Source organism: Perna viridis, chromosome 5 (genome assembly GCF_037379345.1).
Source record: "Perna viridis isolate PV_CMFRI_1.1 ecotype Kerala chromosome 5, ASM3737934v1, whole genome shotgun sequence".
Lineage (NCBI taxonomy): Eukaryota > Metazoa > Mollusca > Bivalvia > Mytilida > Mytilidae > Perna > Perna viridis.
This window is the reverse complement of record NC_142449.1, coordinates 21,899,805-21,925,183: the sequence shown is the minus strand read 5'-3', so window position 1 is coordinate 21,925,183 and position 25,379 is coordinate 21,899,805. Positions and strand designations below refer to the sequence as shown.

Below are 25,379 nucleotides of genomic sequence, written 5' to 3'. Positions count from 1 at the left end.
CTATTATTGTAATACAAGGAAACATTCCATGTCATCTTTCAGGGAATCAAATGGGAGGTCAGAAGAATTTTGCAGTGAAACTGAATTTAAGTTCAAATAAGGTCTACACCGAAATAAAACCTTGACAAATCTTCTGCCTCCAGCAAAATTTTAAAAGGGAAATCGAACCACTTAAAAAATTTTTGAGGTTAAAATCTATGTATTTTCCTGGAGTTAATTTTTTTCTATTTATCTATACTAGAATGTAGGTAGATACTTGTAATTCTTGGCACTCATGCTGTAGTTGTTTAAGACTAGTAGAACTGCTGTTTCTAGAAGAAGACTGCTGCAATGTCTGATTGTAGATCTTTTCCAAATGTGACTGATACTTGCTGAGATTTGGTAGACCATCACTTGCTCGCCGAACAGGGGAAAATCTCTCATTTGGTAAATGTAAAGAGTTAGTTTCTCGTAATGCATTTGGAGCTAGAATAAAAAGTTAATAATAAAAATTCAATTGAATATAACAAAAACTTATAAAGATAATTAGATCTGGATGCAATACGGTTGTGTTTTGCTTGATTATTTTAGATTTGATAGCAAGGAAGTTTTTGAAGTAACCAAAACTATTTTAAATAATACAACCAATTTTACTTTACACTAACATCGCTGTAAACGTAGAAAATAAACACTCAAAACCTACACTATTATAAATGTGTATTTTTATTTGTTTTAGAAGGACAGTAAATTGGTCTGCTCATTACCCATTGTATGTAATTCATTGGTTAAAAGAATCAACATTTAAAAACACATCTCAGTGTCAGTCCCTGTAAATTGTTTTGTTTGTTTGTTGGGGTTTAAAGTCCGAGCAGCAATATTTTAGCTATATTCAGACAAAAGTCACTGTAAAAACCAGGCAGTTAATGAAACATGGCATGAAACACCAAAAAAAAAAAACTTAGACAGTGTAATTTGACTATTTTAACAATCAGCACCAAGGAATAATGACAAAAAATTCAATATTGTATGGTTAACTGAGTTATAATTTCATTGTAATGCACTAAAAAGAACACTACATTTCAAGGGCAGATAATGATGTCAATTTTGAAGCATTCTGATGACAAATATTCAAATATATCAAGTGATGCAGAAATCAAAAGTGGTCATTTCAAACAGAAGAAACCCTTGAGCTAAAATATATTGTCAGATCTGTTGGTTTTTGATACGTATGTACACATTTTGATTCTTAGAGATCAACACTTAAAAACAGTTTATTGAAGGATAACCATACCCATAATGACATAGCTAAGTCAAGAGGGCAATAGAATGACAAACCTGTGACTTGTCTATCTTGCTGAAAGTGACTACTTCTTCTTCCAGACCTCAACGGTTGCTGTAGCGATAGCTTCCTTTGTAATTCTTCAGGAATTTCTCTTATTGGATTTGAAGCTAATGTATGCCTTTTACTGTGACCTCTGTTCTGAAGATACCTGTGAGATATAATTATTATAGATTTTCAGATTGTTCTTTTCCAGAATTTTCAAATTGTAAAATCTGACACATTAAATCATTAAACACTGAATGTAGTGTAAGGATTTCCTCCATAAAGTTAAAGATATCATTCTGAAAATTTTTAGAACTTTTTGCAGAAATTAAACACTGCTCAGTGATTAAAAAGTTGCATATATAAATTAATCATTAAATGAAAGCCATCAGAACTAACCTCTGAACTGCATCTGGGTCAGGTTCTTGATCTGAACCTTCTTCCTCCTCAACTGTTACAGAGCCATGCAGAGGAGGAGTGGGTAAAGGTAAACCAGTTGGTGACAATGGAGACTGAAAAAAATTAGAAGAGAGTTATCCAATAACAAAAATAACACATCTAGATATATTACAGTGGAGAATTTCCAATAAATAACTTTAAAATCAGCAACACAGTGCTATGCATGACCCTTAACTTTCTGAAAAGAGTCAATAAGCTAAATTTGAGAGGTCTATATCAAATGCTTTTCTAGTTATTTCTAGAAACCAATAACACTTGTATATACCCAGGGAAATAATACATAAACCCTTTAATGTTTCAAATTTAATTTGTTTATTCCATTATAAGTAGTATATCTTCACTTAAATAATAATGCTACAATACATGAATAATATGTACGCCAAAAAAACAATTAGTCAGTTAGCATTTTTACAAGTCCTTTGCAGGAATCAGGTAGAAAGTTCACATTTTCACCCCAAAAAAAGGCCTGAAACTGGTGATGAATCAACTTCTCTACCTAAAATAATGATAAAACCAGAGAAGCAATCTAAGATAATAGTTATAATTACAGTTGCAAGTGTTTCTTGACTGCCTGGACTTCCTGGAAGGCTGTTGCCATACATCTGACGATTAAATAGGTGAATGTTGGCACCACCATCTGATGCTCTTCTACCAAGTCCTGAAAATGAGTAAGTTAAAAAGTTCGTAATTCCATTATCCATCAGCTGTGAGGAAACCCAGTAAAATTTCATTCATGTGCTAGCAATCTCTAGATTTTTTCATTAGCAGCATGCGTAATAAAATTATAGGAGTATGACATGGAAGAATACATAGTGCCCACAAGCTATTTATGAAAATAAAAATGAAAGGACTGTAAATGTGGCATTCTTCAATTTTCCTAATTAAACTGTTATGTAATGGTTATTTTATACACATTTTGCTGTATTTGTATTACCTATACATATTTAAGTACCAGTCAATGTAAAATTCAGACACTGCCTATGGTAAGGTGACTTATGGTGTACAAAAACCCACCGAACAATGTTTTTTTCTGTCTTCTGATGCTATCTTTTTAGGTACAATTAGTCTTTTCTGTATTCAGATCTGTACTTTTGAGAAAATCATACAGTCATCTCACACCAAAATCAACCAAATCAAAGCAAATCAAGAACGATAACTCTTGCAAAGTGCTAATTTCACGTACAGTCAACATGTATATAAATTTTATCTCAAAAGTGCAACACCCAAATGACTGGTTATGAGGTCTGTAAATGATTCTTAATATAAAATAAAAGTAAAGTTGGTGGGTTTTTGACATGCATGAATCACCTCCCATCTGATTTTTATAAAGACTGCTACTTAAACTGTTTAACTATTGTTACACTCTTAGGAGATGGTTTTGGATAAAGCTCAACCAAGCTTGTCACCAAATCCGAGTCATAAACAGTATAAATGTAATTGCTCTGTTGTACCTATAATTTGCTTAATAAATATGTCTAAACTAAATGTGACAAAAATTAACCCATCTAATTAGAAAATGATCCATAAAATACTTTTCAAGTTATTGCAAGAAAACCACGTCTTAGGATCACATGGACAACAGCCCAATACCATTTTACAGCCACAAAATTGGTTTGGTTGTACAATTTTTTTTTAAAGCAGTCAATTGATACAAACCTGCACCCATCATACTAGGAGGCTGCAGTAAATGCTGTTCCCCACCAACAGGCAGTGTTTGCATGGTATCATTTTGGGGTAGATTTGTCTGTGGCAGATTGATGTGAGGCAAGAAACTAAATGGCATCAGTAGATTGGGTTGAGGCATAGCAATAATCGGTTGGTGATTGGCAAGTTTAACCCTTGCATCCTCTGGAACTTCATGTCGAGTATCACCAACACCGACTGTATGTCGCCTCATGGCAAGGTATCTAGCAAGGGCTTCTGGAGAAGGTTCTTCTGCCTCAGAATCAGAACTATGGGAGCTGCTGTCATCAGACTGAAAAGAATTAGGGGTTTGTATAAAACAACTAAGTTGTATGCATTGTCCTGTTCGGTATACCCCAACTCAGTCCAAATAGTGAAAAATGGCAGAATCCCACATAACAGAAAGTTAATATAAGACAGTAACCAATATGTCCCAGCTACATAAAACAGACAGTACCTAAAATCAATCCATGAAGAGTTGAGGAAATTTTCATAAAGTTTGAAAAAAAAACAAAAAAAAACAGAATGACAGATGGAATGGGTGGAAGGATGGAATGAATGACGGATAAGGTGATTCAAAATACACCACCAACTCAATGAGTAAAATTTTTTTGTATTTGTATACTCCTGTTACATATTTTTTTTTTAATTTGTGACTGATGGTGGTCATTTTTCATTATGGCTGAGTGAAAACTCTTGTGGTGCCTTTTTTTTAAAACTAAGTATCAAGTCTCTATGTTGTGTGATTTTTTTTCATCTGCATATAGTCCTTTTTTTGTGCCAAGTTTGGTTCTTATCCATTTGGTCATCTTTAGAAGATATGCATACAAAAGTATATGGGGAAGAAGAATTATAAAAGTTAGAACAAAAATAATATGTTCCCCCCCTATGTCAGGGGAATATAATCATGAAGTCAAATAAGCCATCCAGATGGAAATGCAAAAAGAAGGAGCACAGTGTCATTATGTGAAAGTTTCATTGAATTCTATTTAAAAATTTCAGAAAAGTAACAGATGACAACTGGGGATGAATGGAAAATAGACATACATTTGGCATGATTACTAAATAAATATTAAAAAGTAGGGGCATAATAAAATCATGATGAGATTATTTGATAGGTGATAGACAACAATAACTGGACATCTTTTTTAATTGATTATTAGGTCATATATCCACATGTAGTATGAGAAATCCTATTTGTACACATACCTCACTAATGTTACTTTCCTCAGGCTGTGCTGTAACAAATTGTACATGTGAAGGAACAGCTGCAGGTAAGGGGGGCACTTTAATGTCTTTAATATCTGTTGCTGGAACTTCTGGTATCACTACAAATAATTTATATACATGTACTTATCATCAATTGGTAGGCAAATGTAAGAACAGGATAAATTACATCATTAACTATACACTTATCTTCAGTCTTTTTCTTAGCTTTTCTTCTGTTTTAATGTACAATGATTCGTTAAGACATTATTTCCCTTACAATGAGAAAATGAAGTTACAGGGTTCCATGTCCCCAATCTACTCCAGTTTAGATCAACCAATAACATGTCTGGACCTGTGTCACCCTCATGTCAGCAATTCTGTTCAATATACTAGTATGCCTAAAGCACTCTGTGAAGATTAAAATCTGTAGTGAATGTTACAAGTAACACTTAACTTGTATATAAATGATAGCATATAAGCTAAGTTTAAGAGGTAATAAAATAACTAGTTCAACATGAAGCTGCATGTGTTGTCATGCAAGGGATAACCTGACTTGTAAAGGAAGCTGATATAAAGCAGCATCCAAAATCGTTTTCAACATATGCCCCATCTTCATATAGCAACACACTGAGTTTGAAACCAATCCATCCATTGGAGCCAAGATTTTTGTGACAAAAAAATTCTTTATCATTCTGTAGTGAATTATGGTAAAGTCCCACAAAACAGGAAGTTGATATTAGACAGCATCCAAAATTGCTTACAATGTATACCCAATCTGTATAAAACCTAACACAAAATTTTAAATCAATCCATTCTTTTGGAGCCAAATAACTGTGAAAAAATTCAGATGGACTGACAGACAAGATGATTCCAATACGCCACTCACTCATTGAGTATGGGAAATAATAAATTCATGTAAGCAAACTTTCAATTTGATCAATTCCAATGAGAAATGAAGGCTGCACACAACTTACAAAACAAATTTTGAAAAAAAAAATCCATTCCCAGCGGAGATAACTCGGTCTCACTAACCACTTCCGGGTCAAATGGCCACCACCCCTATGTAGTACGAAAAACACACTGAACCTAGACATATGCATTGTAAGTGCATTATTTGTGTGTATCATGATTAAAAGTAGTCAAAATAAAGCAGAGAATGTGTACTTTAAAATCATATATGTAATTAACTACAAAAGTGTATGAATATTGTTGACATATGTGAGTAATTTGCCTCCATGCTGTCAATTAGCAGAAAAGGTGAAAATGTGGATTTTCAGTATTATTTATTCAAGTAAATTTTAAGAAGAATTTCTACAATCATCGTACCATTAGCATGATGATTTTGGAAGCCTTGTTTTCCAAGCTTCGCAATGGTATGCAACTTTAAGATGTCATTTGTCCTGGGAATTCACAGTGAAACTTTGAAAATTACTTTTTTAACATGTAAAGTAATGGAAACGTTAGAAGTAGTTAGTGAGACCTTAAGTGGTCATCATTGATTTTGGAATTTGGTGTCAGAAGAGATTCATGATAGATTTCCATTGAAATGTGACATGAAATAATCAATTGATACAAATACATAAATACAGGGCATCTCCATCTGCACATGATATGCCAATCCTTGTACAGTGGATTCCGCTTAATTGCATAGCCTATTTGCCAGTAAAAATTATGCAAATAACAGGGCTATTCTTATATCCGAAATTACGGTTTTACCGGAAGTGTGAGTTCAGGTAAGACGACGATACTGTGGATCAACCAGGGATATCACTGTTCAACATTTCTGATCTGGTATTTAATTGTTATAGACCTTCTCATTGTATTGTTCTTTTATCAATAAATAATAATATATATTGTGTTTGTCTTGTTTATTGACCTTCTTTACATTGTGTGTATTTATAAGTAAAACCACGTGTTTCTCATCTATAAATAGTCAAGTAATTTCCTGACCTTTCTACGAAAGCAAATCCCATATTTCATATTTCAGCCAGGATTCAGTGTAATATTCATCAATGTTTGTAGTTTGTGGGCTTTTGAAATGGTCTGTGTGTTTTTATTCCTCTGTTCATTGTACACTGATAGTTGTGTATTATACGCGTCATTGACCTCAATATATTCCTATTAAGTGTAGATAGTATGGGGCACCTTAGGGTAGTTGAATTTCATTAGACATTGTACTGAATGAATGACTTTTAATTTTCGTATAATATTTATGCCTAGTAACCCAAGCTCACTCAAAACTGTTCAGCTCATTAAAGAAAATTAAATTTACATTGATAATCATTTGTAGTCGGAAGAATTTAAATAGGGACAAAAAATACCCCAAGCCGAACCTCAAGCCGCATCATAAGGTGATGTTCGGCATGTCGTCAGAAGTCATTGTTCACCTAGGTGCTTGTTTATTTTAATGTAATTAGAAATCATTTATATTGTCTTTGATGTCCATGATTTTTTTAATCCATTAACACCTCCTGATTGATGATAATCTAGTTTTTACAACAATAAATATGATTGACATATTTATGACCCGAAGGCTTAAAATAGAATTTGGGAAAACCTGTCTTTACCTGGACGAGGCAAAATTCTCTATGCAATAAACCGAAATGCACCTCCAAGGCCTATGCAAATAAGCGATTTTTTCCCTAATAGAATAATAGGAAATGGTTTTGTGCAGGAGAACATTATGCTAATAACCGAAATATGCAATAAAGCGATATGCGATTAAGTGGAGTCGACTGTAATACATAATTTCAAAAAAATTGCTGGAAATTGCTCAGAGTTATTGTCTGAAAGAAGGAAATTACCATACTTTTGTATGAATTAAGCACCATACTCAAAAACTATAAATTAGAAAATAATTAAAAATTGAAAGGGAGCATACATCTATAGAAAGAAACAATTTTACAACGTTTCATGAAATTTAAGAGTAACTGTGAGAAGTGTGAACAACAGATGGACAGACAACAGTATGCCATAATATGTTTCATTTAGAAAGACATATAATAATGCATGTTTTTTTAACCTTACTTCAATCTAATTTTGGTTTTTGAATGTGAATGATGCAACACAGGGTCTTCCTATTACATTGTTGCTAAGATCTATATAAAATTAGTTAATCACAAGAAAGTCTCTCAGTTGTTATAGCAACTAAAACCTACCAGTAATAAAGATGATCTTCCCTTGATTGAATGACAAGATGAACTGCCTAGGCTATTAAAGGAGGTAGACTTAGTGTAAGGGACACAACTCTTTAAAAATCATTGGAACGTTTCTATTCAGTATTTTACATCAATGTCATGTAAGCATCAAAGTAACTTAGATTAATTTCATTCTGTGTCAAATGAAAGCTTGATAGCCTTTGGTGAAATTGAATATGATATAAACATATCACTGACTTCATAAGTTATGTCCCTTACCCTAGGTCTACCTCCTTAAGTTGCCTATTGAGAAGGATATTTAAAATTCAGAGATAGATTCAAATACCCATGGAATAATAGAAATCTAGAATCCTTTCAATTGTTCAGTCAACTAGGCAGTTCATCAGGTAATGGTCATTCAACTCCATTCCATTGAGTAAGCTGTTATACTTGCTCTTATCATCATTAGACTACTTACCAACACCTGTAGTTATACTGGACCTTCTCTCTGATGTTACAGCCAGGGGCAAATTCTGTGGCACTAATGTTTTTTGTATATTTGACTTCGGATGCTTTTTACATTTATCTAGCAGTAAATGATATATTGCACTATGGTAGTCATATGCTTGTTCTTTAACAGACTGAAAGAAAAGTACGGTAAGATCTATTAAGATGTTCAAATGAGGTTAAAATACAATAATTATGATAAAGAAGCTGTCAAAAGAGACAGCAAGCCTGATTTTGCTGCACAAATATATTTGCTTCCCTAAGTAGGTTGACCAATGTCGACTAAATTATTATATTTATGTAACATGCCTATAATGGTGATTTGTGACACAGGAATTGTCTTAGATAAACTATTTGTAATATTGTAAAGTCTTTATCATTACGATGCAATTTCTTCTAAAACCTGTAATAAAATGTAAGTTTGTTTCTAAGTTCAAAGTCCCAATTTCCGCAACAAAATTAGCTGCCACTGGGAAATGAAAAAAAAAAAAAATTCTGGAAAACCAAACCTGACCTTTATTTTGTCATCCCAAACATCATGTTAAAATTTGAAAGCAATCAACAAAATCCTCTTCCAGTTATTAAACAGAAAAGGCTTGATATACCCATTTCTGCAACCAAATGGCTGCCACATGGAAAAGAAAAACCAATATTTGTGAAAAATCAAACTTGATATATATTTGGTCACCCCAGTCATCATATATTAAAATTTCAAAGCAATTGGTTTGGTACTTTTCAAGTTATTGAATGGAAAAAGTTTGGCAGCCACCTGCCTGGTTGCCTTTTGTCCCCAAACTGATACCAATTTTTTTTCTTTTGGAAAATCCTGTTAAAAATGGTACAGGCAAACCTGAAACTGAAAGATATCACAGTTCTTCTTTTAAATTTTTGTTGGATCAATAATTTTTTCATACATCTTTGCAATCATTGAATGATTTATCCTGAAAAAAGTACAATACAGAAAATACTAATGATCAAGTCTTCATGGTAAAGTGACAGCCTAAAGCCCCTGTGTGAAAAAATGGTGTTGGGCCTATAAAATCAGGAAATAAAGCCTAGCTATCAAATAAAAATTTCTGTAAACTGTATTACAAGATTTATCTTGAGGCTGGGGCATAAATACCATCACCAATACAGCATCACTTTATAACACATTACCTTAATAATTTGATCTCTGTTGAGTTGTATACTTTCCATTTGAGCTATGATATGTTCATTGAGATTTTCGAGATCAGGGTCAACATCTGAGGGCCGATTATTTTCCAAGATTAAAGCATCAAAGTCTTTATCATCTCCAGAGATTAACATCCATTTATGTTTTATAATCTGTTCCATTGAGATTCGTTTATTAGGATCTACAGTTAGCATCTGCTTTATTAATTGTTCACACTCTAAAAGAGGCAAATTATGATTGTCATTAAAATAAACTAGGTATGATTAAATTACATGCAAACAAATCTTGCCATCAAGAAATTTTAAAATGTTATTGAGAACACTTACAAACCCGAATCTGCCCTTATATTGAACACTTGTGTCTGAAAGAGATTGCTTGTGAAGGATTTCTGTGATATCGTTTAAGCCAAGAATGATTAATGCACTTGTCTTGAAATAACACCTTGCATTCTTTAGCACTTCTGATAATATCCAGATTATTCACTGAATAATCAGGGTTTCAAACATAAATGAAATTGTGTCCATTGTTTGCAGACACACCATAATATTTTAAAGATAAATGTATTTTCATGTTATTGTTCCCTGGCATATACTTTTTATAAGTTGAATTACAAACTTTTGCAGTAAAAATTAATTGAAAATAGCAAGGACTTGGTAATAACATCCTAAGGTGTTATTTCAAGGCAAAATTCTCTCTGCTTTTTTCAAGAAGCTTAACGTCTGCAATAAACTTCCATTAAAACAAAGGACAATGAAAATTTACCTGTTGACATAAAAAAGGGAACTCTAAATTTGCCACTAAGTACTCTATTTCTCAAACTCTGTAAAGTACTGCCATCAAATGGAAGGGCACCACATACCAGTACATATAGCACTACACCTAAACTCTGAAAAAATGCATGCATATCTTCAAAGTTAAGCATATACATTAAACTACATGTATGACTCATGTATTTTTATGAGAGCATTTGAATCCAAAACATATTTTTGGCATCAAGCATATTCCTCAAATTAAAACATTTCAAAAATATTTTACTCTCAAATAAAATATTGTTGGAACTTTCTCTCTAAACCAATAAAAATTCAGATTTTAAACAGAAAATTCAGTAAAACACATTATTTCATTATTTGTAGAATTTTACTACTTTATATTAGCATTGATTAGTGAATATAGGACCATGCTGATCTCTATTTCTGATTTAATTTGATTAATCAACTTAATTTGTAGTAACTGAATATTTTACCCATATATCAACTTTAGGAGCATTATATTCTTTGCCTTCAAATAACTCAGGAGCTGCATAGGGAGGGCTGCCACACCAGGTCTTTAAAAAGGAGTTCTGCACATAGTAGTTACTAAAACCAAAATCTGAAAAAAAGAAAGCAACATGTAATTTTCAATAGGTATACCTTGTGATTGGAATGTAGTCTTCCAACAGGAGGCTCCAAACCTAAACTGGCAACATTGGTCTCAAATGATTGCATAAATCAATGCTGATAAAGAGACATATCACATACTTTTTTACAATAAAAGAGAGTGGCCATAGAGCAACTTCATAAAGAGGAACCCTACTAAATAAAAAGTATCATTCTGATATTCTCATTTCATTAACAAAATATGGTTTGCCATATTGTTTTCATAATAGACAAGACTTTCCCACTTTTGTTTAAAAATAATGTTAAAAGTGAAAAAATGTACCCCTAAACCTGGCCATAAAATTGATAATGATTAAAATCAAATACTTTCATTTTTTACGACCAATATCATTCTTCAATGAATAAAAATTCAGGTGTTAGCAAAATATAAAATAATTAAATCAAACAATTAGCAGTTGTGCAGACAGGTAAATGTGACTATCCATCAAATAATTGTAAACAAGAGAACTGTTTCATGGCCTCCTACCTTGCAACAAAAGTGACATTGCATTAGTAATGAAAAGGAATGTTTACTGGTACAATGTCAAAGTTTTAAAATTTATATTAAAGGTAGATTTAGAAAATGTTGGGCCTTTGACCTTGAACTTTCAATAAAGATTTTTTATGGCAAACATAATGAAGTTGCAAAGGGTTTGACATTTTTGACTAATTAGTTTGATGAAAGTCTATGAAGCTGTTACAAATTTATACCCAGGAAACCAATTTCTGGCCCAAAATTTATATTTCATTAAGTATGTGTAACCTTGACCTTTGACCTACTGACTCCAAAAGCATTAAGTGTCTCCTTAACCTCATAAACCTTCAACTGTATAAGTTTTATGAAAGTCTATGAAGGTGTTCAAAAGTAAAGCCCCGGAAACCAATTTCCATTTCCTTAAGTATAAAATGTACACAAGACCTAGACCTCTGACCCCAGAATCAATAGGTGTCTTTGTAACATAATAAGTCTTCAACTGTGTAAGTTTGATGAAAGTCTACGAAGGTGTTCAAAAATTAACCCAAGAAAACCCATTTTCAGTCCAAAAATTATATTTCATTAAGTATGTATGACCTTGACCTTTGATCTACTGACCCCAAAATCGATAGGTATCTTCCTTACATGTACCTCATATTCCATCAACTGTGTAAGTTTGATTAAAGTCTATGAAGGTGTTTGAAATTTATGCCCTAAAAACTAGTTTTGAAGGGATGAACGGAAAGCCAAAAATGGGTTGAAACCCCTTTTCATTCTTTTAATTTTAGCAACATCTTTTTTTGCTTTACTTACAAAAGTATGATGTATCCATGCTATAAATCAAAATATACAATAATATCATCAAAATCTGATTGCCAATATAGTTGCTAAAACCAGTCTTACAATCACAATATTTCATCAGAATTTCCTATAGCTTCATACTATGCACATTTACTTCTAGATATCACACTGAAACCAGGTGTTTATAGAGCGAGATAATTCCTATACCATATCAATTCACACTTACTAATACTTAATATTTTGTAGTTGTATATATGTACCATTATTTTTGAGTTGACTTTTGATAAGCTAAAGATTACAGATTTCTGTACAAAAAACTGTATCAGGTAAAATAGGCTTGTTCCCATTTCGCCTTAGCTTTGAATTCTTCTACTAAAAATATTCCCATTTCGCCTTAGTACAATTTTGTATAAACTAAGGCGAAATGGGAACCTATCTAATCAAGAGTAATTAGTGTTTATTTTTTTTGTTAATTTGTTGTTTAATACAAATGTAATTGTATATTTTTGTGTAATATCTATATGTTTTTTAAGTGTTCAAGATTTTATTTATATCACCATATCTTATTCAACTTCATATAGGCACAAAATAACTAAAGTAACAATTTCTATGCTTTATTGGCATGTAATTAATGTGATAGATAGCATAACAAAATCCATTCAAAAGCATACATCATTCTCATACTCATTCATAATCATAATTGAACACAAACAAAATTACATCAAAACTTGTCATTGGAAAACAATAAGCTAAATAAATAAGCAAAATGGAATATTTTCACAAACAGTTACAAAAGAAAGCACAATAGTTCATTACTAAAATTAGCACAATATTAGTTTTTAAATAGCACAATAGTGTTTACTATTTTATAGTGCATTAATAAGCATGAAATGTTCATCTGAATAAAACAATATCACAATATGATCACAAAACTCATAAAGTTCATAGCACTAAATTGTCCCTAAACTGTTATCTAATCAAGCTTCAAGATGTAAGATGCTGCGTCACCATACTCCACAAAGTTCTTCTCGCCGGGCGCAAGTTGGTTCTTCAAGCGGTGTAGACGGTCTTCTGTGTAACAGTACTTCTTCTCTGGTAATCTTCTTTTGCCACCTGCAGCGTACTGCTCGATCTTGACCTCGTTCGCTGCCTGCTCCTTCTTGAAGGTGTTGATGATCTTGTAGATGCTCGGGTGTGGTGTCTTCACTCTCTTCTTAAGTTTGTTGTGCCATCCCTCTAAGTGGTTGTTGGTTCTAGGCCCGTCAGTTTGGTAGTGGTTCAAGGTTGGTAGTGGGAATCTGCCTTCAATCCATGTCTCTGTAACGTAGTCGTTGAGTTTGGTGCAGTCATCTCGGTTTGGTGCATTCTCTAGTGCGTGTAACCAGTAGTCTTCAACCTTGTCGAGTGGTAATAGTGGGAGAGCTGCTGCACGACGGACTAGTCCGTTAACATCTGGTATGTCTTTGTAGTCTCTCTGTAGACCACAATCTTGAGTTTTCTTCCATATGGCTTTTGAGTAGTGGAACAAACAACCCATATCAAAACATGCCATAAATTAATAACTGTGTTTTATAATGGATTTATTGTAAATTCCCATTTCGCCTTAGTATTTTTTTTACCTTTTTTACCTGAAATTCACAGCTAAGGCGAAATGGGAACACACCGGTAAAAGATATTTGTTTACTAAATAGTCATATTTAGAAACCTTATTATTAGGTGATAATTCTTTACTGTATCAATTACCACATCTTCCTGTGCTGGTTTAAATAGACAAAATCAATATCCAAAGCAGGTGTAAACTCTAGCCATTTTGTTTCAATGTAAAATAAAAAAAGGTTCTCATTTTTCATAACACTAGACTTTTTCAAAGAATGCACAAAAAGATAACATCTGAAAATATGACCCCTTTCTAACATTAAATTTCTGTATTGTAATCCAACTATTAAAATAGGAGCACTAAAAAACAATTTTCATGCTAAATACATGTATATGTGCTGGAGTGAGTGATACTTAGTACCAATTAAAACTACAACTTGAACAACTATAAGCAAATATCACAAGGCGGTACTTCCCCCTCCCCTCCCGGAAACCATATGGTCAAATATAACTAAAGTTGATAAACAGGAAGTTTTATCCAACATATATTGCATTTTTGTTAAAATATCTATGAAAACCAAAACTGTAATTCAGATTGAAGAACAAAATTGAATGTGCACAATGTCATCATGTAATAAAGAATGTGCAAAAGTATCATCAACTACCATATCGAAATGATTTCTATGGAATATATCAAAAGCCAAAATCATGATAAGGAACAATTCACAATGTTACAACATCTGATGGAAGCCTTTTTGCATACAAGACCATAAACAGAAAATGACCCATTTTGTATAAATAAAGTCCTGTAACTCAAAAATGTATAATCCAAAATATATTAAAGCTTCACAGAATGTAGCTTGATATGAGCACAGAGGTAAATTTGAGGCAAGAATGGACACAGAAAATTTCAAGCTTCAAACAGCTTAAAAGTTTGATTGTGATTAAACATTTGACAGAGAATAAGAATTTGACCAGAATCTTTTGGCCCTTAATTCCTTATGATTCAAAATTTCTTATATTGGCCAAGTCACATTCCCTAAAATAAATCCAAGCCTTCCTTTGGTGGCACAATTTCAAAGAGATCCATTATTACTATAGACAACATATTGTCCAGACTCCAGAAAAATGCATGTTTCTGGCCCGTACACTCATTACAGTCAAAATCTTAACCCCAAGCCAAGTAGGACCTTTATGGTATAGTATATTTTGGAATAATATTAATATCTGTATGCCTTTACTGGAGATAAAAAGTTTAATTCCATGAAATATTTGTTTTGGCCCTTTTTAAGGAGCCATAATCCTAAATTCAGTATAAATTCAACCGTCCTTTTGTGGTTAGGAACTTTGTCGTAAAAATTTATATGGAACAGGCAATTAATACACAAGTTATGGCATGACAACAGTTGAAAGTGCCATACCATTATACAACAGCATTTTTTTGTGCTCCTATAATAAAAATCAGAAAGGAACTTACAATAAAAAAAAACAATTCAACAAAGTTTTGTTGAAATTGCCTTTAGCGTTTTGAAAATTTGGGGGTGCCTTGTTTCAACTACATTTTTTCTCAAATAAAATCGAATATGTCACTATTTACTGCTCAGCAATCACTTGACAAATGATGAGTCTAAGGAATCAATACAGGTATCACCATCAAATACTTCTAATTAGATCAACAGAATGACTTGAACATTCAAACTCCATATTTCTACAATTGCATGGACTGAAAGTAAAACTATTGTTGTGATTTTTCTGGTAACAGAATTTTGGAAGCCAGAGCAGCCCCTGTTACACATTTATTTACATGAATGTAGTCAAAATTTTAGCAAAGAGAAAGTTTACAAGTGTGATAATTCACAAAACAGAATTATACTGTTGAAACAGCACATCTTTCTCTGTACTTCATAAAATATTGTTATTATTAATGTCCATCTGTTCACAATGGGCAGATGGGTAGTAGTCCACTGTTGGCATGTCGAAAGGGCAAAACATGGACAACATGAAATTGTCACCTATAGTGTATCCCTATGAACTACACCAATGGTGAATATTTCTTGAACAGGTTATTGTCATTAAGAGTTCTGAGAAGGGAAGTTTCTTCAACAGTAATTAAATTCAGAAATTTAGTTACTATAACAATTGGCAGGAACTGATCGTTACCATAATCTTGTTCAAATATTTGGTTATATTCATTTACTAAATAGTTTCCAAGGAGTTCATATTATATAAATGACCAAAGCATATCTTTGGTCTATGAAAGTTCAATGTCAAAGGGCATTTTGTTACCAGATTTTTGAAGTCCCTATAGTCAATAGTTCTATATATATAACTCTAGACATACACCCATCAAAGGCATAACTGATATCTCTATAAAGTAAAAACACTTCATGATTACAATGCAAAGTAAATGCTACACAGGGCACAGCTTGATGCGACAGCAAAGGCTAAATCCTGCAGTTTGGGAAAGTACCGTCTTCAATGTACAACGCACACTTTTTTGTAACTTATTCTTTGGTCCAGAAGAGGGTGCACGGTATACACCAAAACAATGAGTTTCTAGATTTTTTTGCTGGAGACATAATTTTTGGGTCTGTAATTTTCTGGAATCAGAAACAAGTCGTCAACTAAAGACAACATCGAGCCATTGTATTTTTGAGAACAGTTTTATGTGAAATAAACAAATAAAGTTTTACTGCTATTTAATAGTTGTTTTATCCATCAATATCGTTTCTTTGCATTTCATAGTTTGTACAAAAGCCCACGACTACCTTCTTACTGTTCTCTCAAAACACTCTGTCTAATTTTAACTTCACCTGTGTGCGGTGGAGCATTAAATACACAATAATGGGAGAGCCAACCTGTCCTCGGGCCCATTGTCATTTAATTATCAAATGACTAAAGATCAATTTAAAAGGTGAAACAATTGTCACTAATCCTTTAATCCGCTAGATGAACTGTTTCCAGATGTCAAATATCAATACACAACTTGGCAAATTAAAACATCTCTTTTATAAACGGTCGGACTTGACGCCATAGCATTAGTGAGATACCTGATTTGCATATGAACAGGAAATGTAAACATTTCACTTTCAGCTGACTCGGGATCCAATACATTGCTGTATAAACTATTTTAATCAATAAAGTAGGGAAACGTAGAAAAATACTTTTATTTGATGAAAAGATATGCATTTCCGGGAATTTTACGGAATCCTTTCATCTCAATGTGGTCTTCTGCTGGTGATTTTTCCTCATTTCCCAGTGCTCGTTTTACACAGAAAGCAACTTTTTTTCGTCAATCTCCCTTGCCAAGACGGGGGTGCACAGAATAAACGGGTGCGGGTAATACACAGAAGAATATGGTATGGACACACCATTCAAACTTGATACAGCTTTGAATTATGATTGTGATAAAACGTTTCTCTCTGGATAAGAATATTACCAATGTCTTTTTTGTCTTGTTTCCTAAATGGTTGTATTCAGCACCTATAAAATCAATCCCAACCTTCCTTTGAAGATACATGTATGGCATCTTGTACTATGATTTCAAAGAGATCCATACCATTTTATCATTTATCATATAGCCATCAGGAAAATACTAGTTTTAAGCCTTTTATTTGGCCCTCAATTCTTGTTTTGATCAACAACCCCCAAAATAATCATCAGCGTTTCTTTGGTGTTATGGAATCTTGTAACACAATTTCAAAGAGATCAGTTGATTAAGATTCAAGCTATTATCAAGCAATCAGGAAATGCTTATTTCTGGTCCCTTTTTGGTCCCTAATTCCTTTATACTTCAACTCTTCCTAAAAAAATCAACCCAAGTCTGATCTTTGAGGTTAGACTATTGTGGAATTATATTTCAAACATCCATATGCTTTTACTGGTGTTATACTTCAATTCTATGAAATGATTGTTTCTGGTCCCTAATTCCAGAACTGTTTGGGCTGTAACCCCAAATGTTTTTGGTATGGAATCTTGCTGTAAAACTCTATGGCACAAAAACCAAGTGTTTACAGACAACAACAGCACCACAATTTTGTTTTTGGTTGTATAATAAGATAACTTACCTGCTATTTTAATATTAAGACCAGCATCTAAAAGCAAGTTTTCAGCTTTTAAATCTCGATGTACAATATTTCTACTATGACAATAGGACACAGCAGCCACAATTTGTTTGAACTTTTTACGTGCTTCTTTTTCATTCATTCTCCCATGAGCAACTAAATGATCTAAAAGAGAAATATATTGCATTTTTGTTATAAGCTCATTATCTAATTATAACCAATAAAAACAACTGATAGAGAGTTTGCCAAGGTATGTTTACACTTACTAAAGGCCTTTTGGTGATCTCTGCAAGTATTTAAAACTTTTAAAGGTTATATATTAAAATGTCATAGTACATTAGGAAATTTAATTCTGATGGTAGGTCAGATGAAGACCTTATTGTGAATTTAATTAGTACATGTATAATCTTATAAAAACATACATATTCAATATTGTAACTGGTTGTAGAACAGTAAAATCCTAGTACATTGTATTAAATGAGAACTGAGAATGAAGCAACTAATACCAAATATTTCGCCTCCACTAGCATACTCTGTAACCAGATACAGCATTCTTTCTGTTTCTATCACCTGAAAAAAACGGGAAATCTGTGACCCAATGCCCAATAATTAAAACAATATGGTCAAAATACAAACAGGTACATTTTTGGAAATTGTAGCCCCATTCACACTAAAAAAAAATCCAATATGGTTTACTTAATTATAGCTTGCATCAAAATATTAGCTGTGATAAGCAGTAGGGAAAGCAAGTTGAGTGTGAATGTTGTCCTTGATCATAAAGGCTTGAAAATATGCACTTAGTAAAGTCTGTAAACATGAAGCAAGTTTGTGAAAGGTCTGACTTTGATAAGTGAAGTATGGGACCCCTAGCTGGAGTTGTTACCAAATATCATATGGCATTGACAAGTAGCAGCTGCGAAATGTGTGACCAAAATAATGCCATTTTTCATAAGGGGTTTATTTAAGACATATTCATCACTCATTTCTCAGCAACTACATGTACAGTCATAGTCACATCTTGTAAACAAGAGGTAGATTTTGAATGGTCTGAAAATGACTTAGGTAAGCACTGCATGAGACCCCTAGCTGACGTTGTATAACAAATATCAAGTGACGAAGACATGTACATGTAGTTGCTGAGAAAAGTGTGATAAAAATGTTGCCATCATTCATAAAGGCTTGAAAAAAAAGACGTTAAACAGGAAATAGGCTGAACATTAGATAAATGCAGATGTAGTAGTATGTGATTCCTTACTGAGGCTGAACACTAAATATCAAGTGGCTGTGATATGTATATGTAGTTGCTCAAAAAAAGTGCAATGAAAATGTTGTCATTATTCAAAAAAGCTTGAAAATACAAATGTATGTGAAAGGTCTTAATTTGGTAAGGCACGGTGTGCGAACACCAGGTGAGGTTGTATACTACATGCACGTTATGTAGTTGATGTTTAGACAGACGTAATAAAGTTTTCTTCTCCCTTTCAGAGCAGGGTACAATCGAAAGTATCCAGAAAGAAATTCAGAAACTTATACAACCCATCAAATGTTGTGATATACATGAAGTGAAGAGCTTTATTTTTTTTTATTGCATAGCATACCAATGACATCTATGGCCAAGAAAAAAATATGTATGTTTAAGGTTACCCTATCTACCCTATATTTTCTGCTTATCCTAGCAAATTTTATTTGTTTTTATGAAAGAAATGCTGTTAAACCATCTTATAGTTGAGCACAAATCAAGTCCATAAATCTTCCAATAAGTATATATATAAGATAATTCTAAAAAATAAAATGGTTTTATCTAACTACCAACCCTATTTTTTCATCCAATGTAACCTTAAACAGACAGATTTTTTTCTTGGCCTTATGAGCCTAGGCCGAAAACTCTTATATGCTTAAAGGGAAAAAATGGAGAGATGCTCTATGTAACAGTTGTGTCTCCATTTAAAATATTGTTTCCTTTTCCTATTGGAGTATTACCAAGAAAGAGTTTATTACCTGATATAGCCGAATAATGTGTGGATGTTTTAACATTTTCATTATCTGTATTTCTCTGTAAATTTTCTTTAAGTTGTCTTCATCTAATTGAGTTTTGTCAATTATTTTAATGGCAACCTGAAAAATAAACATGCATACATTTGCATATGCATAAAAGAACTAATGTCCCTGTTCTTTTTTTATTACTTATTTAAGTATCCCAGCATCAGATACAAATGTAGCCTATTTCTAGGATTCCAATTTCCCATCATCCAGAGCAAGTACAATTCTGGTGTGGGAAAGTTGATTATTATGTCCAACTCTCCCTTTGGTGAGGAAAAAAGCTTGAATTTTATATGGATACATTTTTATGTTACATGTACAAAATGTAGGTTCGGAAAGCAAACTTCAAGTGTGGGAAAGTTTATCTTTTATTTTGAGTTTTCCAGTGGAAACCTTTAATTTTGAAAAATCATAGAACACTGCGCCTATCAAATACATCTGTATGTAAATGGAAAGTACTAATAAAAACGTATATTTTGTGCACATCATCATCAAATTTGTATGAGGATTATCTAAATGTACATTTTATTACAAATTATCTTAATTTCAACTACAAGTTAGGAAGGCAATAAGCAATTCTTTGCCTATAGTAAAGTACATTGAAAAGCACTGAGGATCTACATGTAAGTTACAGAAATGATGGACCTGTTGGTACAGCAATAAAAGCAAATTAAAAGAATGAAATAAGGAAATCTCTCCCACTATCAATCAGGGACACCATAAACAAAAGCAATCCCAAATCTCCATACAGCTTCGGAATCTGTGAAGTACATTGTATACAACATATACATGTAAATGTATTTTCAAGTATTTCTTCAGGCAATGTTCTGTAACTGCACAATTTTAAAATTGCAGCTCTGTAAGTGAGAAATTACAAAGGATTCAAGAAGCTCACTAGAGTCTTCAATGAACAAGAGAATTATCCTGTAGATTACAACTATGACAGAAGATTGTGATTGTCACGATCACGCATTTGTGGATGGGGAGCCTCTTCGGGTAAATCGTCCACACATCCGGTTTGCGTCAAAAACATATGCAATCATGCCAGAAACGCCCCATTCATTACGAAAATGTTGTCAAACTTATCACAAATATACGACTATAAAAAAAAAACTAGATGTCAGATGTTACTCAAGATTGTTTTGAATTTCTAATTTCATAAGAGTAATCAAGGGAACCAAGGTTATAGCGGTAATCAAAAGAATGTAATCCAGGGACAAAGACCAGACATGGAAAACAGACATACACAACAAAGAACATACAGTAACTAAAATCATACATACAAAGTAACAAAAGCAAATGAGCAACTCCGACTCCACTAAAAACTGGCAGCATAGACCAGGAGCACCGGTAGGGTAAGCGTCCTCTGCTTTTCTAGAAACACCTGCTAAGTTGCTCATAAAAAGTCAAGTCCAGGGTAGACAAAAGAGGAAAGGAAAACGATGACACGTTGAACAAATGAGTTTACATGATGCAGATGGATACACTGTAATGATCCACAAGTTCACGATGACAGCCGTAAAACTTTTGTAGTGATGACTTCAATCTTTTAGCAATGCAACATTTGCGATTTGGAACTAGAGTTGTCTTTCTTTTAAGGTATGTTGTGTATATTGACCTATGTCTAACAGTGGTTGGTACTCAAGGGACATTTCTGCACTTTAATCAGCAAATAAAAATCCTTGTGGAAAAATTCTATACAAAATCCACCATATTGGTTTCTATGGGACCTATTTGTTGACAACATTTTGGAGATTGCTGGTGAAAACCGGCATTTTTTTCCACCAAATTGGATTCGTATGTGACAAACAGGTAATACATGTACGTCAGAGAAATTTGAAGGTACCGAAGTGCATGCTGGAATCATTGGTCTTTAGACACACTACATAAAATAAACAATATTTTCATAGCAACCAATCTGAAAGAAAATGGCCGACTTTGACATTGTAAATATTGCCATTCAAATTTACGAATCTTGAGAGATTCAGATGATTGACTTCATAGGGAGATATTATTTCATTACTTCAATTGTGTCATATAAAATTAACATTTAAAGAACAGGTAGGGGACAATAAACATGTTTATTAGCCTTTTGAAATTAATTTTTGACGGTTGCAGCTGAGCAGACGTCGAGTATTAATGTCATTGCGAACTGTGTCCATATTTAATAAACTGAACAGTCGTCTGTTCATGTATATTAGTTTGACTGCATATTTGATAGATGGAGCAAGCCCCTATGCTTGAAAATGGATGGGTTTTATGTTGGTCACACAGAAAAAGTCAGATGAGCGAGTCTATGCATCGTCTTGACCAGATGTTTAAAAAAAATAAATAAATCTTGGCTCAAAATATAGAAATATCCCACATGCTAAAAACACATTGAATGTTCTTAAAATCTAAGTTTCTACAAAAAAAAAGGACCTGTGTGAATGGATATGTTTCACATCTGCCATCTGGAATGGCAACATTATGATTTAAAATGTGCCAGACTAAAACATGTGCCAAAACAATCTTTCTCGATGTGCAAACTTAGTTTAAAATAGTCTTTCAAGTATGTTAAATGTGCATTTTGTATTAATTTTGAATGAATTTTAATCTTTATTTGTTACAACAATTAGGATTTAAATTGCATTTGTATCATTTTATATATAATTGTATAAAAAGAACTTCTCATGATTCTCACATTACTAACATAAATGAACCATTTACATCATGATTCCATGTGTTGTTGACTCAAATCGGATATGTAAACAATTAGCTTGTAGAGGCAACTTGTCCAAGAATGCAAGGACGAGCAGCCACTGCCAAAATGATAGCACTTACAGATCATGTCTTCATCATCCACGACAAACACAAAAGAGTACTGGTAATATAATATTATACACAGTACTGTAGATGTTACAACATGTCACCAAAATTTGCAAAAAAAAGGTTGCTTATTTTGACACCTGAAATTTGGACCATTGAAAACTAAAATTTCACGCGCACATTTCCAAGATTACTTTCTATACCGGTTGAGCCATATCATCTAGGGTATAAGCCGCAATTTTTAATTGATTCGAATAAAGTCACAATAAGTACCAATCTGATTTTATGACTATTTTCAGATTTTGGTCCCATGTATAAACCTTAGGATTTGATAAATGACTAGTTGTGGATTATTTCCTTTCAAACACACCCACCTTTGTTCTAGTGAAAATATGCGTAGCTAATTTTACAACAGCAAAGTTTCCTTTGCCAATAGTTCTGTCAATTTCATAGTATCCTATCCGAACTATACCCCCATGGGGTTGCGACTTTCCCTTAATCGTCGCCATTTTGTTTACAAATATAGATCCACGCATGCGTTAAGTCACTAGAAGCAATACACAACAAAAATCCATGGTTGAGTACACATGTACAATTGAACTTTCGAATAAAAATCATATCTTTAAGGTAATGAACAGAATGAGTAAAGAAATCAAATGAATACGACTCGATCTTATAATTCAAGCTTTGTAAACAAAACCATGAAGAGATGAATCAGATTTAAAAAAAAGGGGGGGGGGGAACCCAGTGTGTAAAGTCAAAACTTGTGATATTGATTTCCCATGACTTATATACATTTCATTTTTAAATTAATTAAATTATTAATTTTAAGGTTTGTAAATTATTCACATCCTGAATTTTAAAGAATTTATTCGTTTGAAGAAAATTAATCCCCTGTAAAATTCATCAGTGGCGGATCTAGTACAACTTTTTTAATCATGAGAAAGTATCCTTTTCGAATGTTTTTTTTTGTTTTGTTTTGTTTTGTTTCCCCCGGGAAATTTCGTACTGAGATAAGCGGGTCACCCTCTCCTCACTATTGTTCATCTAAATTAGAATGTAGGCAATGACTAACACGAACTTTATCTTTCCAATTATAATGACTGCCGTAAAAGGTACCAATAATAAACATGAAATTAAACTCTTTTTTTAATGTCGAGTACAGTCTGACAATCTTCCTACCCCCCCCCCCCCACCCACCCCCCAGGTTCAATTTGTCTACTAAAAAATACGCAGGGTCAGAGGGTCAGTATGTCAAAATGCTGGAATTTTAATCTACAATATTTTTGTTCAGTGTGGTGGACGTGTAATTCAACAGACGAATGGTATTCCAATGGGAACAAATTGTGCTCCACTATTCGCTGGCCCATTCATTCACTCCTCTGAGGCTGGCTTTATCTTATCTACGCATGCGTTAAGTCACCAGAAGCAATACACAACAAAAAAAAATCATGGTTGAGTACACATGTACAATTGAACCTTCCCGTGAAATCTTGCGAACTAGTCCATGTTCCAACTCATGTACTAAAATCTTGCATTGACACATTGATTCCAATTATCAAACAAATCGTTTACGAACTTGAATAAGCCAGAGGTTTTCAAAACAGCCATTGTAAGACCGCCATTGAATAAACTAAAGAAGATTGTAAAAAAGAAACACTATCACTATAACTTTACATGTTCCATCAAGATCACTCCGTTTTGAGAATTCCATGGTACTGTCAACACCAAGAGTACGGACAAAAACATGTGGAGATAGACAGTTCAATAAAACAGTATCGTTTACCATCGAGTATCCGTCATACTAAATCCATAGTTATTTTCAAATACAACTTAAGACCATTTTTCAGACTTGCTTTTGCTGAATATATGCAATTTTATAGCGATTTTTTTTTTAAGTGTTTGTATATTTATGGCATTTTATAACTGATTCTGTGATTGTATTTATTTTTCTTATTGGTAGCACAAGGTTAAATTTTTATTGCTGATATTTAACGATACCCGCTAAATATCAATGAGTGATGTCAGGGGTTTGAGGGAGCGAGGGAGGACTCAAAACTCTGACTTGGGAGGATGTATTTAAACGACTCTTTTTTTTATCTTTTACTTTTCACTCATATAGCTTATTAGGGAAAGTTAACTGCACATTGTGATAATTCGCCATTTTTAGTTAAATTATTAATCTTCTTGGGCTTTTTACATTATATATTACAGATTTTTTAATGTGTTTGTAATTTATATTTTATTTTTTACTTTTGAAGCGCTTAGGGTAATGTTAAATTATAAATAGTGTCTAATAATAATAATGTGTAATAATAATTTGCCTGAAATAAACGCAATTCTAGAATCGGGGATTTTATACATTGCATCCCCCCAAAGAACTTGAGACGAAGGAAACTACAGACTTAAGCAATATTAATTAAACCTAGTTTTGTCCCTTAAAATCTCTTCAAGTTTGACGAGATTAAAAATCTGTGATTTCATTTTTGGTCGGAGAATAAATAATACAGCTTTAGTTACGAAGCATTTGAAATAACCCTATGTATACTTTTTTTTTAAAACTACCTTATACAATGGTGTCACATAGCTTACAGTACTACTGACAGTTTTTACCCTGATATTAGCATTGTTTCCACTGACTTTCGATCCTTTTGACTAAAATCCTCTTGACTATTGCTTAGAGTTAACAAATTCTGTAATTTTGTTAT

General features: G+C 33.0%; 2 protein-coding genes across 2 annotated transcripts in view; both read right to left on the bottom strand.

Moving 5' to 3' along the window:
* Positions 1 to 23,191, bottom strand: part of LOC148616510 (serine/threonine-protein kinase SIK3-like) — a 39,095-nt gene extending 15,904 nt beyond the window's left edge. The window contains exons 1-14 of the mRNA XM_088583616.1: positions 23,046 to 23,191; positions 19,822 to 19,938; positions 18,330 to 18,393; positions 17,827 to 17,988; positions 10,716 to 10,840; positions 10,235 to 10,358; positions 9,457 to 9,689; positions 8,270 to 8,432; positions 4,655 to 4,773; positions 3,419 to 3,737; positions 2,311 to 2,420; positions 1,703 to 1,815; positions 1,315 to 1,469; positions 257 to 465 (exon numbers count right to left, since the gene is read on the bottom strand). Of these exons, the coding sequence (XP_088439742.1) occupies positions 257 to 465; positions 1,315 to 1,469; positions 1,703 to 1,815; positions 2,311 to 2,420; positions 3,419 to 3,737; positions 4,655 to 4,773; positions 8,270 to 8,432; positions 9,457 to 9,689; positions 10,235 to 10,358; positions 10,716 to 10,840; positions 17,827 to 17,988; positions 18,330 to 18,393; positions 19,822 to 19,938; positions 23,046 to 23,180 (2,148 nt within the window). The 5' untranslated portion in view covers positions 23,181 to 23,191. The remainder of the gene's footprint in view (positions 1 to 256; positions 466 to 1,314; positions 1,470 to 1,702; positions 1,816 to 2,310; positions 2,421 to 3,418; positions 3,738 to 4,654; positions 4,774 to 8,269; positions 8,433 to 9,456; positions 9,690 to 10,234; positions 10,359 to 10,715; positions 10,841 to 17,826; positions 17,989 to 18,329; positions 18,394 to 19,821; positions 19,939 to 23,045) is intronic.
* On the bottom strand, positions 12,817 to 14,381 carry LOC148616511 (uncharacterized). The gene has a single exon (XM_088581601.1). The coding sequence runs from the start codon at positions 13,713 to 13,715 to the stop codon at positions 13,137 to 13,139; it is 579 nt and encodes a 192-aa protein (XP_088437727.1). The 5' UTR covers positions 13,716 to 14,381; the 3' UTR covers positions 12,817 to 13,136.
* Positions 23,192 to 25,379: the final 2,188 nt, after the last annotated feature.